Here is a 14239-nt window from a genome sequence, read left to right on the forward strand (position 1 = left end):
CCAGGTCTTTGAGAGAAGTCCTGCTGGTATTGCTGAGGCACTAGTTAATATTGGGTATGTTTTTTTCTCCACATAAACAATGGCCGTTTATCAGGCTTATTTGCCTATAGAAAACCATAACTTGAACTTCATAAGTATTCACATCCAAAATTTAGCAACTGAACTGCAAGGGTCTCTCCAATGTCTATTAATCTACCTCCATTTTTTCGCAAATAAACTCTAAGCACAATTTATGTGGAGAAAGTCTTTCACAGTTATTCAAGAAAGCAGCAGTGAGGTATTTATTCATGGATTAGCCTGTCCCTTCAGTCCCATTCAATGTCATCAGGCCATCAATGAAACTTGATTTCATCGATGAGTTACAGGAAAGTCTGAGTTAAAAGTTTTAAACAACGGTTAATGTCACGCACAATAAGCAATATTGAAATTGACAATCCACCTCTTCCAAGGGCACTTCATTCAGGTAACATGATTCACTCAAATTAAATACAGAGATCAGCTCGTTGTTGCTCCATCATCTACACACATTAGCTCCCACCTCTTCCAAATATAACTATGCGCAAGAGTTAAAATTTCCTTCCCCCTTTATGATATGAGTTTCATGAGTAAAATTATAGTAATTTATTCATACTATTTAATCCCAAGATGCATTATTGACATGGTAATAAAAGTACAATAGTTCTATACACGTAAAGTATGTAAAAATATTCTTATACCTTTCTGGATCTGGAATGCTGTTTCTCCCTTTTGACAATGGATGTAAATGTTAGAAAGATAGACAAATGCCTGCTGTTTGTGTATCAGCTGATTTAACTGTAGCCAATACTGTACCATTTTTATGTCAGAAATCATGCGGAAATTTATTTTCAAATGGAAAGGAATGTTGTAGCATTTATACATTACAAAGTAATAAAGTAATAATTTGTCATCTTACTACCTGAATATCCTCCAGACTTGGTCGCATGGAAACATATGGAATTGCCAGTACAATCTTAGATTTGAAGAATGGAGCTTTTGATGTCTCAGCAGCACCACTGGGAAATGGTTTTGTTGCCTCATACTTAGAACTGGTGACATGTAAATGCCGCTTGAGAGAGTCCAACGATAACTTGGTACCTACAGACATATGTACAAAATATCATTCTACAGATCAAGGAATTAAGAATTCCATAGAAGCTGACATTTCCGTGTTGTGCTTTAGGATTGCATTAGGAATAAAAAGAAATTACATTACCAGAAGAATCAGCACAATGTCATTTTCCTTAAGGTGCAATCTCACAAAACTGCTGCATCAACTGTACTGAACTGATCACATTAATTTGATACCTTGACCTCATCAAGGCTCAAGTACAAGTTTGGTTTCAGTCATACCTACTGACTATATGAAACTAGTGCAGGCATATAGATTTCCATCTCCTAAATTTGATTCCATTTAAGTCCATGGAACTGAATTTTGGAAGCAACGTTCAATATACATATGTTATTATATCAAGTATTTAGCACATAGAGTTGGGTGAAATTTCTAGATTTTGCACAAAAATATTTAATTTTATGTGCTTTATAGTGGCAGGTTTGTTCTTATTCTGTTTGCTATAGGAGTAAGAGAAAATCCATAGGTGCCAAAGACATTACTACGAAATTCAGGGTAATATTTTGCTCATTTTTATAAAATATTCATATGGCATTTTTTGATATGCTAAATGTTTAAGACCATTTTTTGTTACTCTTTCAAGTCTACAGAAAATTCATTGGTAATGTGTCACATGATCGAAAAGGCATACCAAGGAGCTCAGCAGACACTAAACATTTATGCACATGCATATGTACTGTATCTGATTCCCAATGACCAAGAACAACTGCCTCTGCTTGCCCTAAGTCATCAAGAGTCAGTTTCCAATTGCAGCAAAGGTAAGGGTCGTCAAATTGCAGTTTAGCGATGTGAGTGTCTAAAACCATTATGCAGTATCTAATGCTTTGCTCATATGTAGATTAAAAATGACAAGCTAAAACATGCAAGCCTAAGCCTAATTTTCTGCTCTTTTTAAACCCAATGGGCTAAGTTTTTTTGTTCCCTTTGAACCCACCAGGTTCACTGAAAAATTTATATTACTCTGTATGAATGTAAAAAAAAATGTGAAATAAATGTGTGTTGGGGTATTAATAGGAATAATATCCAATAGTTTGGGAGATCTGTCATTCCAGCAACACCAAAATTCCAATTATTACTGCCAGATTATTACTGCAGTACATTGCTATTTTAGGAACAGAATGCTTCAGTGTACTGTATACCATGACTTTCAGGAAGTGGGGTGGCATACACACCCCTGTCTGGATCAGTGGTGCTGAGGTGGAGATGGGTTGAGAGCTTCAAGTGCCTAGATGTAAGTATCACCAACAACCTGTCCTGGTCCAACTCGTAGACACTATGGCCAAGAAGGTAGACCAGCGCCTCTACTTCAAAGGCTAAGGAAATTCTGCATGTCCCCAATGACCATTATCAACTTTTACAGATGCACCATATCCAGATGCTTCACAGCTTGGTATGGCAACTGCTCTACCCAAGACCGAAAGAAATTGTAGAGGGTCAAGAACACAACCCAATCTATCATGAAAACCAGCCTCCCCTCCATTGACTCCATCTACACTTCCCACTGCCTCGGGGAAACAATGAACATAATAAAAGACCCCTCCCATCCTGTCATTCCCTCTTCCCTCCTCTTCCATCAGTCAGGTGATACAAATGCTTGAAAACACATACCACCAGGCTCAAGGATAGCTTCTATCCTGCTATTATAAAACTCTTGACTGGACTTCTTGTATGATAAAAATGAACTCTTGATCTCACAGTCTAGCTCATCATGGCCCTTGCACCTTATCTGCCTACCTGCACTGCACTTTCTCTGTAACTGTAACACTATATTCTGCATTCTGTTATTGTTTTTCATTTTGTGCTACCCTGAAGTACTTAATTTTGGAATGGTCTACCTGGATGGCATGCAAAACAAAGCTTTTCACTGTATCTCAGTACATGAGACAATAATTAACTAATTACCAATTACCAATTCTACTGAGGTGCATCTCATTGAGCTTAGTCTGTTTCACCAGTCATCAGACAAAACTGCATTTACAGCTTTTCATTTTTGACATTAGGATTTTCAACAAGGGGTACAGAAGCGTTGTGGTTATATTCCTGGGCTAGCAATCCCACCATGAAAATTGGTTAACTAAAAATGAAATAAAAGTTAATATCAGTATTGGTGAAACTACTGGGTTATGGTAAAAAAAAAGCCATCAATTTCAACTGTTCTTCAGGGAATCCTGCCGATTACCCTCTGGAATGGCTAAACAAGCCTCTTAGTTCAAACAATTGAGGCAACACAGTGGTGCAGCTAGTAAAACTGCTGTCTCATGGCTCTAGTGACCCAGGTTCAATCCTGACAGCTGGTGCTGTTTGTGTGGAGTTTGCATGTTTGCATTGTGACCACATTGATTTTCCCCAAAGGCTCAGTTTCCTCCCACATCCCAAAGACGTGTGGGTTGAGATTAATTGGCTACTGTAAATTGCCTATAGTGTGTAGGTGAGTGATAGAATCTGGGAGAAACTGATGGGAATGTGGGAAACATAAAATGGGTTTAGTATAAATAGGTGCTTGACAATCAGTCATACTCGGCATGTTGAAGCGTCTCTTTCAACCCAATAGGTCTCTAATTATGGATGGATGATAAATTCTGGTCTCACCAGTAGCATCTTTATCCATGAAGGATAAAAAAAAACCTTCGTTTGCTTTAGTTTTGTTTGTTTTTGCATAGATAAACGATTATGGAATTTATATTGACAATTTGGATATGAATGTACAAGGCATGGTTAGTGGGTTTGAGGATGGTGGCGTTGTGTCAGATGCCTTCATCAATAGGATTTGGCTTGCCAAAGAAATGAGAGCTTTACCACTACCTCAACAGGACTAAAAAAACAAATACAGTGATAAAAAACATACAACACCAAAAACAGCATTACAAAATCAATTATTAAAAATACTTTTCATACCATGAATTCAGACTTACATTTCACCAAGGCATCAGTATTCTTTTGGCAAAGTTGTCCCATTAGGTTATAGAAGCAGCAGGTCAAGCATTCTTGACAACGAGTTTTTTGCTTTGCATCAGGATGCAAACATGCATAGGTATCCTGTACACAAGCCAAAATGTAAATACAACAAAGAAATTGAATAAGTCAAGATATCTCCCTTCAAATTAATATTGAAAGTTTAAAAAGCATCAAAATATAATGATGAATGCACTAAGTGTTAACAATAAACATAAAATATTCACTGCATTGATCGTTATTGATAAATTCTCACTAAATTGACTGGAATCTATTAAAACTGCATGATGTAGAAGGTCACATCTGCTTCATAATTGGCCAACATTACAGTTTTCAAATTTTCATTGCAATGGAATAATAAAATTAGGGTTCTTTTCTGAATATGGTGTTCAGAATTTATAGCTCCGAGAATTACGATTTGAAGAATAATGCACACTTAGAAAGTAAAAAAAAAGAAATTGAAAAATTAATGGTACCAATGTTGGAACCATTCAATGGTAAGTACCTCAAGATTGGCTTGTTCTGTTGGCTTTAGTTTTTGTTTCAATGAGTTCATTAACTGATACATTGAACGTTCCACCTGTTGGCTTTGTCTGCATGGAGAAAATCATCCAAATAAGAAAATTCACATTTTCATACTAAATGTTCTTCTCAAAAAACAGGCTGTTTTAAAGTTAACTCAACTGTTTCAAATTTTATGTACATAATAAGGTAAAAAAAAACTTAGAACTGGATAAATAATCACCATTGTTATGTGTAAATCACAAAATTGGACTGGGCACCTCATATTAGAGCTCCTAATGATTATTCATATAATGCCACTTCTGCCCTTATTGATATAAATTATGTTCATCTTACTATTGTTGTTGAAAAGTCATAGTACAATGAAGTGCACATCATGCTATTTTGTGTGTTTATAGTTATTTAAAGGGATATTCTGCTGAAGCCAAGAGACTTGATTGTTTAGCTTCAGAACTGACTGCAGACTGCTCAAATATCTTCCAATGTTACAGTGGTCTACATCTAACAATGAGTGCATTCTCCAGCTTGGCACTGTTAAGATATTCGTTGAGTGTGTCAGAAGTGACACTGTTGGCAATACTCCATTACTGAAGACAACATTATAGCAATGACTGCCTTGCAGGGTGGGTCAAGGATCTCAGGCTATGGGCCCAAGGACATGCCCATCCCACATTCTGCAGAATCTGATCCTTGTTGGTGAATAATGTGCTTGCAGACTCAGATTTTCCAAGGTTGTCTTCACAGAAGTACCTGAAATACTGCAAGAAAATTTAAAAGAATTGGTAGAAGGATTAGAGTGTAGATAAGGAAATATTTTTCTCACCCAGAGAATTACAAGGGTCTAGAAATCACTGCCTAAAAAGATGGTTGAGGCAAAAATCCTCATCATATTTCAAACATATTTACATGCATATTTGAAGAGCTCTGATCTGCAGGAGTATAGATCAAGTGCTGGAAGTTGAAATTAGGCTGTGTGGGTATTTCTCAACTGGCACAAACATGATAGATAGAATGGCCTCCTTCTATGTCATAAATTTTCTCTTATGATTCTAAGATCTTCAAACCTCTTCATGCCTGGACTAATCTCTCCAAGAGGTCAAGGTAATCTTGGCCCTAAAATCCTTTATTAAAGAATCGTTCCAAGGGGATGCAGCAGATGTGTGACATGTCTCCTAATGCGCTGCTCACCGTTGCATTAAAGAGGCCACTAGGCACTGTGTTCATCAAATTTGATTTCAATAACAAGCAGAAGACATTACAAACACTGTGATTTGCTAGTAATGTGCACACAGCCATTAGTACACTCATATCCTGAGAAAGACCCTAATCAATAACGCAGACCTTTTCCTCGATGTGTAAAACTTCCATTCACTTAAGGTCCTGGTGGTTGTGGATCATCAGAAGAACTTCATGATGGCCAGTGCTATGCGTGCTATGCCTCATCCTCAAGGAGACTAAACCACCAGACATATTCTAAGCCACAACTGCCTGATGGAGAGATCTAAGGGTTACCCTCTACTTACCTGATACAAAGAACCAATTTACATTCGTATTAGAGCGAGTTAAAGCTGCCTCAAGGAGACCCATGCAAGGAGGCAGAAGGCGATGGTGGAGGGTTGTTTTGTAATTAGAAGCTTGTGACCAGCAGGATATCAACAGGGATCAGTACTGGGACCCTTACTGTTTGTTACATACATTAACAACATGGATATGAATGTAGGTGGTATGATTAGTAAATTTGCAGATGACTCGAAAATCAGCAGTGTTGTTGATACCAAAGAGAATAATCATAGGGTACAGGATGACATTGATCAGTTGGTAACAATCACAGAGCAGTGGCAGATGGAATTTAATCCTGATAAGAGCAAAGTGGTGCACTTTGGAAGGACTAATAAGGGAAGAACATACACATGAATAATAGGACCTTAGGGAGTACTGAAGAACAGAGGGACCTCAGTATATAAGGATCCCTGAAAGTGACAGCACAGGTAAATAAGTTGGTGAAGAAGGCAAATTGGACAATTGCCTTCATATAAGAGCAGGGAGGTTATGATACAATAGTATAAAATATTGTGCAACGATAAAAAATGTGGTCACAGCTGGAGTACTGTGTACAGTTCTTGTCACCACATTGTAGTAAGGAGGTGGATAGGGTGCAGAAGAAATTAACCACAATGCCTGGGATGGAGCATCTGAGTTATGAGAGGGACTGGATAGGCTGGGTTTGTTTTCCTTGAAGAGGTGGAGGCTGAAGGGGGACTGAGAGAGATATACAAAACTATGAGGGGCATAGAGAGGGTAGATGGTAGAAAACTTTTCCCCATATTAGAGGTATCTAAAACTATAAGACGTAGGATTAGGGTAAGGAATAAGAGGCTCAGAGGGTATCTGAGAAAGAATTATTTCACCCAGAGGGTGGTTGGAATTGGACCAACTGAGATGGTAGTGGAGACAGGTACTCTCACAGCATTTAAGAAGTATCTTGACATGCATTTGAATCACCAAAGTATAGAGGACTACAGACCAAGTGCTGGTTAAAGAGGTTGGTATAGATAGGAACTTGGACATGGTGGGCCAAAGAGCCCACATCTGTGCTATATGACTCTATGACTCCATAGCTCTGCCCAAATTATTAATAAATTCCATTGGTCCTCTAAAACTTAGATTCCTTTTCTTGCATCAGTCCAGAGGGGCCTTACAGTATAACCCAGCTGGTATGGAGATTTTACCATTGTGTGCTACATGCTGTACAGTTTAGCAACCTATAAGAGTAGCCAAGATCAGAAGAAGAGCACTATGCATACCCGGAGCCCAAGAGACATGGTTGCTAGGCTGAAGAGAAGCAAGGGCAAGAGGAGCAGGACAGCAAAGAAGGCTACCAGCAGAATACCAAAAGCCTCTCCTCTCAAAAGAGTGGGGGAGGGAGGCAAAGACTGCATGGGCAATAAAGGACTCACTCACAGAGATACTTTTCATAAGGAGCCTGCTTAATCATTGTCACCAATACAAAGTTATCCTTTCCATACTACAATTATTGACAACAATATTGTTTATCAATAATCAACTGATTACATATGACACATAATAATCCCCCACATTCTCCTTTACAGGACCAGTTGTACTGATCGTAACACATGAATGACTCTCTGGTCCAATAACTGAAATGGTTTGTGACAACTGGTTTCAGCGTTGTGTAGCTCACCCTGACCTATCATATGAGAACATCAAATCTACTTCTGCATTGTTTGAAACAGTGAGCATTCTCACACTTGGAGGAGTCGCCTCCTATGGTAGTCCAAGCTGTTCCTCTGATTCCTTCATTGCATACTACCTCCCTCCTGATGTGCATCTCACTGATGAGGACTTTGTCCCTCTTAGAAAGCCTGCCCCTCTCCCTGCTGATTCTTCTTCTTCTCTGGTAACTTGGTGTTTCTCACTGATGTCTAAATGGGAAGAGTGCTTATAAATGATGACCCACTTCTTAGACCCTTGCACAATAAATTGACAGGCATTACCTTCAATTGGGCCTTTTGGGAACAGGGTCGGTCTTGTTTCAGTGTACATTTGTGGGAGCAAACAACCTTAATACAATTTCTAATGCATTTTCTCAATTTTCTGATTTTTGGAAAGAAATGCTGGTTTAGCACACAAAACGTGAATCCATCTAGTCAACAGATTCTCTTGCAAAGGCTCACACTCTAGGCATTGTTTTACAGAACTACGAAGTTTAATTAAAACAAAAAGGTAAATACAGATTAATTTTCTGCTGGTATTAAATGCATAATGCTGGCTAAGTGACACAACTTTGGTCTGAACAGCCTTTGTAAAGGAAAATTTACATTTGTCGCAATTCCTGATAAAATAATTCAGCACAGAAAGTCTATCATGCCTATACCAGGTATTCGAAGAAGCTTTCTCAGAAGTCCTACTCTCTTGCTCTTTTCCCACAATCTTGTTATCCTCCACCTCCATCCTCCGGCCCCGTCCTCCGGTTCAAGTAATTATTCAAGTCCTTACTGAGAGTTACTACTGTATCTGCCTTTACCAGCCACCAGCCTGACAACTCATAGTATAAAAATATTATTTTGTTATTCTTGTTGATAAACTTATGGAATTCAGAGGTTTGAGCTCACACAGCTGTTCACCTTGGTCCCAGCCCACATTATTAAATAAACTACTGAGTCTTTTATCTGAGCTTGATAAGGATCTTAACAACTTAAGTAATAGCAATAGAGATTTGCATGATATGTAAGTGAATTGTTAAAGGTAGACTGAGCCTTAATTACTCCCTGAAAACCTCTCTGGCCTTTAAGTTATCTTTATGTTTCAATTATCATTCCCTCAGATAATTATTAAATGTATTAAAGATATTAATAGTTAAGTTGTTCCCATTGGCAGATGATTCATGGAACAGGGGACACAGGTTTAAATCTTTGGTCAAAATATACCACAGAGGAATATAAGAAAACTTTTGTTTTACTCAGAGACTGGTTACAATCTGGAATTCACTGCCTGTAATGATGGTAGAAACAGGATCACCGGTGCCTACAAAAGGTAATTAACAACGTACTTAAGAGAGGATAGATTGCAGGGTACATGGGAAACGATCAGGGAGAATAAACAGAATTGGTCTATAAGGAGTTGACATTGTCTTGATGAGCTGAATGTCCTACTTCTTTGCCAAAATGGCTGTATGATTCTATATATTACTTTAAAATACTATGTTTTCTAAAATACTGAAAATATTATTTTCTATACAGGTAGATATCACTGTAATTCAATATGAAATATTGTCTATGGCTGGCACCTGACAATTCTGCTGGGCAGTTTTCTGAAGGGAAGCCTCAAACCAAAGGTTTCAAAATTAACTGTGAAATCCAGGGATATAATTCAATGATTTTGATTATTAGCTATGTTTTAACATCTGATTGTGTAAATTTCATTAAAACGTATGGTGAAAATTAAAATAATTGTTTAGATATCTTACCTTATCTAGATTTGCAAACATTATGCATTTCTTTCCAAAATTCATTTGTACATTACATTCAATAGTTTAGCTCAATTTTATCTGAATGAAAACATACATAGACAAAGCTTGTCCAGCTGAGGCAACAATATTTTCAGTCATTTCCAGAAAAGCTGGGACTTCTACGAGGTCATCTTCAGGAAGGTCAACCAGGGCAGTAAGAGACACTGCATGCAGAACCCTCTCAATCCTACACTCCAACATGTCAGATACTTGCTTCACCACTTGCCCCAGCTCCATTAGTGAAATGTACACATTATCTACAACTAAATGCAAAAAGAAAATGAGGTAAGCAACTTAATAAAACATTACATATTATAACAGAAGTCACAACTATATAATCTACTATGTCCACCCCCCCCTCCCTACCATAATTTTTAGCTTGAAATGGGAAATGTTTCAGGGTTCTAAAAGCATCTTATTTTCATGTAGAGTTACTGCCAATTAAAACTCTCACTCTGTGTCTGGAAGAGAAAGCCATGCAGACATAAGTGTCAGAAAATCAAGGGGGGTACCCAGTGGGAAATGTTCCATCAGTAGAACACATCACAGCATCTGTAATGCTAGACATAAAAGCCTGCTGTAAAATCCCACCTGCTATCCATAAAAATTATTCTAACATCTTAACTATTCTTCATCATACCAATGCAATTAATTTCAATTCATTTACGCTCCTTAGTTTCTTTTTCATATTGGTTAAAAGTCTCATACATTTTTCAATGTTTAAGGAGGTCCAAGCCAACATAGTCATTCCAGGAATGAGAGCTTCATCCACTTGGCTAATAAAAGGCTTCATCAGTGGTTGAATAATAGATGGGATGCTGTTCACCACATTTTGGTAGTTACGTAAAAGTTCCTGAATGCTGCAAATTAGCAAAAAAAAAACTCATCACATATAAACCACATTAAAAGAACAAAGAATAACAGCAAATGGCAATGTAATTCTTCAGATGTTCTAGTGCACTCCCATTATAACTTCATAGAATGGCTGGAAACTGTAGATACATTTTAATTTTTTTATTCTATCGAAGTAATTCTCCAGACACCTGATGTAAGATTGTAACAAAAAAATACTTTTTTCTGTTCGCTACTCTTTCAATGCAAATTTTGAAAAATTGACCTTGAACCTAACACAAATACTAACCTTAAATAATGGTGCTTAATTTCTGCCTCTTTTAGCCATAAGTTGAGAGCCTCTTGTGGCACTTCAAGTCCCAGTTTATACAAGTACTTCGCTTCTAAAAGTAACTCAAGCACGGCAGGATCAAAATTCACTAAGATTTCCTACTTGGGAAAATCAAGACAATGTCAAAAATCAAACACACACATTTCAGTAAACTAAAAGAAATGGAATACATTATTCATTAATAAAACATATAATTGATTATAGTAATATAATTATGCCACTAAAATAGCCCATATCTTTTTAATTATCAGTTTCATTGTTAGTTATTAGATAGTTAGGAAAAGTTGATATCCCAAACTATTTCTTACTTTAATGAGATTTCACCATCAGAAATATCATCACCTTTCCTCCCCTTCCCATTCAGTATTTTGAAGGACAGTTCTCTCAGCAATTCCAGGTTCACTCTTCCACCTCTGACAACCTCATTCCTTCTCTCAGCACTTTCCAAAGGAGATGCAGTACTCCCTGCTTCCCACTATCCAGGAACCCAAATAGCTCTTCCATTTGAAGCAGCAATTCAATTGCAGTCCTGCCAATCTAGTCCATTACATTCAGTGTTCACAATGTGGTCTCCTCCACATTGGAGAAAGCAAATCCACTTTGCAGAATCAATCAGTCTAGCTGCCTGTCACTTTAATTTTCCATCCCATTCCCACTCCCACTCTCATTCCCATTCCCACTCTGACATCTCTGTCTTTGACCTCTTCCTTCATAGAACATAGAGAACATAGAACAATTACAGCACAATTCAGGCCCTTTGGCCCACAAAGCTGTGCCGAACATGTCCCTAACCTAGAAATTACTAGGCTTACCCATAGCCCTCTATTTTACTCAGCTCCATATACCTATCTAACAGTCCCTTGAAAGACCCTATCGTATCCGCCTCCACCACCGTTTCCGGCAGCCCATTCCACGCACTCACCACTCTCTGGGTAAAAAACTTACCCCTGACATCTCCTCTATATCTACTCCCCAGCACCTTAAACCTACGTCCTCTTGTGGCCACCATTTCAGCCCTGGGGAAAAGCCTCTGACTATCTACCCTATCAATACCTCTCATCATCTTATACACCTCAATCAGGTCCCCACTCATCCTCCGTCTCTCCAAGGAGAAAAGGCCGAGTTCCCTCAACCTGCTTATAGACCAATTAGTTTAAACATCTGTTGTTGGGAACTTGCTAGAGCATCAAGGAAGAGATAGCTAGTCACTGAGAAAAATTTAACCAATTGAACGTGGTTTTATGAAAGGGAAATCATGTTTGACAAACTTGGGTTGTTCTCCTTAAAGTGTCGGAGGCTGAGGGGAGATCTGATTGAAGTTTTTAAAATTATGAGATGCATAGATAAGGTAGGCAGTCAGAATTTGTTCCCAGGGTAGAAATGCCAGACACCAGCGGACATGCTTTTAAGGTTAGGGGGGAAGTTTAAAGGTGACATGAGGGGCAGGTGTTTTCTTTTACACAGAGAGTGGCAGGTGCCTGGAATGGGTTACCAGGGTAGTAGTGGAATCAGGCAGTTTGATGGAGTTTAAGAGGCTTTTAGATAGACACAGGAATATGAAGGGAATGGAGGGATATGGATGATACACAGGAGGAGCACATTTAGTATGAATCCGCATCAAGCTCGGCACAACATCATGGGCCAAATGGCCTGTCCAGTGCTGTACTGTTCTATGTTCTATGATTTGATTCACCAAATTTATTGGCTTTTGTCCCCAGAGATTCTTAAACTATGTAGCATATTAGGAATTGAAACCCAGATATTCAATTGAAATTGCACTATAGAACAAAGAACATAGAACAGTACAGCACAAGAACAGACCCTAATTTGAAAAATAACGGGACGAAAGAAATTATATGCATTAGTTTTGACTTCCTCCATTATTAGAACAGCATTGGAAATTTCAAGAATGTATGTTTTGGGTGATCATCAAACACTGGATGCAGTTGATTGCTTAATTCCATAATTTATAAATGTTATAAATAATAAGTGAACATATTGTTTTAACCTTAGTCTCAGGATGTCTCACAATCAGCGAAGCCTGAAGTCCATTTTGAGCCAAGTTAACCGCTCGGCACCAACCCCTGTGATACAGCATCTCAAACTCCAGAAGAACAGCTGCCATCTTGTTATAATTTTTGATAATTTTTTTCATTTCAGGGCTCTAAGAATATAAAAAAGACAAAAAATAAGCATTGCTATGTAGTCTTAAATTATAATTTTTTTGTATTCAATCCAATAAATTGTTTTCATACCAGGAAACTATACTTATAGAATTACCTTCAAAATTTCAGTATTATTTTTCAGAAATTTCATGGGAATATCTATTTTTCTGAATAGCTGTCGGGCCCACATAATCTTCCCAGACACCTGACAACCAGAAGATATTTTAAAGGTATTAACAAAATGAGTGATCGTGCATTTACATATTAAAAGAAAGAAACATAAACTTGCACTTATATAACGCCTTTCATGACCTCAGGATGTCCTTAAGCATTGGTAAAGTATTTTATAATGTAATGACTCTATAATCAAATATCCCTTTTATGAAAAGTAGAAACTTCCCTGGTTTGGATCCTATGTAAAATACTGAAGAATATTCAAATAAGGTTGTCTTTAAATAATTTAATTATTTTATTTTGAAGACCTTTAAGCAGAAATTGGAGCTACATATAAAAATAATTAATCAAATTGGAGAAAATGTAATTAAAAAGTAAACTTACAGGTGGAATATTACGAGGTACAGGTGGATTTTCTCTTTGTTTCTGATAGGTCTTGCGCACTAGGTCTAAATCTCGCCCAAAACGCTGCAGGACAACTAGATATTTGTCTGTTAGTTCTAGTTGTGATCCAGCAATATGTTCAAACTTGCCCAGCAACTCTAGCATGCGTTCTATCTGGAAAGGATATTAGGAAAATAGTGAAGGCAATATATTTGTTTCAGTAGCATTTTTGAATGTTTTTGTTTAATGTTACTTACAGTTAAAGATTGTTCAAACCAAGAATCCATAAAAGTCTGCATTGACTGATAAAGTCCTTCCATCTGGAGTTTAAATTCCTGGTAATCATTGTCAAACTGAAAAGTAACATGCAGAAATAAAATTATATCTAGAGGCTACTGGAATTCTTAAAAGAAAGTATATAATGGATTAAGCAAAATAGTAATGTTAAAGGATAGTCACTAGAGGCAGGTACTAAGGTTGTCATTAAAAGAGCAAATCAATGCGCAATTCAAGAAAAATAATATATCACAAATGCAGGTGCTATACAGGGATATCTCACCTGAACCACAATGTATCAGCTTAAAGTTATGCACAAAATTGACAGGTTAGTTCATCAACATGACCCTTCTGAATCCTAGTTCAAATAAAAACAGAAAATGCAGCAAACACTCAGCAGATCA

The 14239-nt window shown here is 37.5% G+C and overlaps 1 protein-coding gene across 1 annotated transcript in view; it reads right to left on the reverse strand.

Moving 5' to 3' along the window:
• The window catches only part of dnah5l (dynein, axonemal, heavy chain 5 like), a 233743-nt gene that overhangs the window by 194757 nt on the left and 24747 nt on the right, over positions 1–14239 (reverse strand). The window contains exons 13-22 of the mRNA XM_052015789.1: positions 13817–13912; positions 13560–13733; positions 13117–13206; positions 12845–13000; positions 10795–10934; positions 10362–10513; positions 9709–9916; positions 4608–4695; positions 4063–4153; positions 938–1116 (exon numbers count right to left, since the gene is read on the reverse strand). Of these exons, the coding sequence (XP_051871749.1) occupies positions 938–1116; positions 4063–4153; positions 4608–4695; positions 9709–9916; positions 10362–10513; positions 10795–10934; positions 12845–13000; positions 13117–13206; positions 13560–13733; positions 13817–13912 (1374 nt within the window). The remainder of the gene's footprint in view (positions 1–937; positions 1117–4062; positions 4154–4607; positions 4696–9708; positions 9917–10361; positions 10514–10794; positions 10935–12844; positions 13001–13116; positions 13207–13559; positions 13734–13816; positions 13913–14239) is intronic.

Source organism: Pristis pectinata, chromosome 5 (assembly GCF_009764475.1).
Source record: "Pristis pectinata isolate sPriPec2 chromosome 5, sPriPec2.1.pri, whole genome shotgun sequence".
NCBI classification, from domain to species: Eukaryota; Metazoa; Chordata; class Chondrichthyes; order Rhinopristiformes; family Pristidae; genus Pristis; species Pristis pectinata.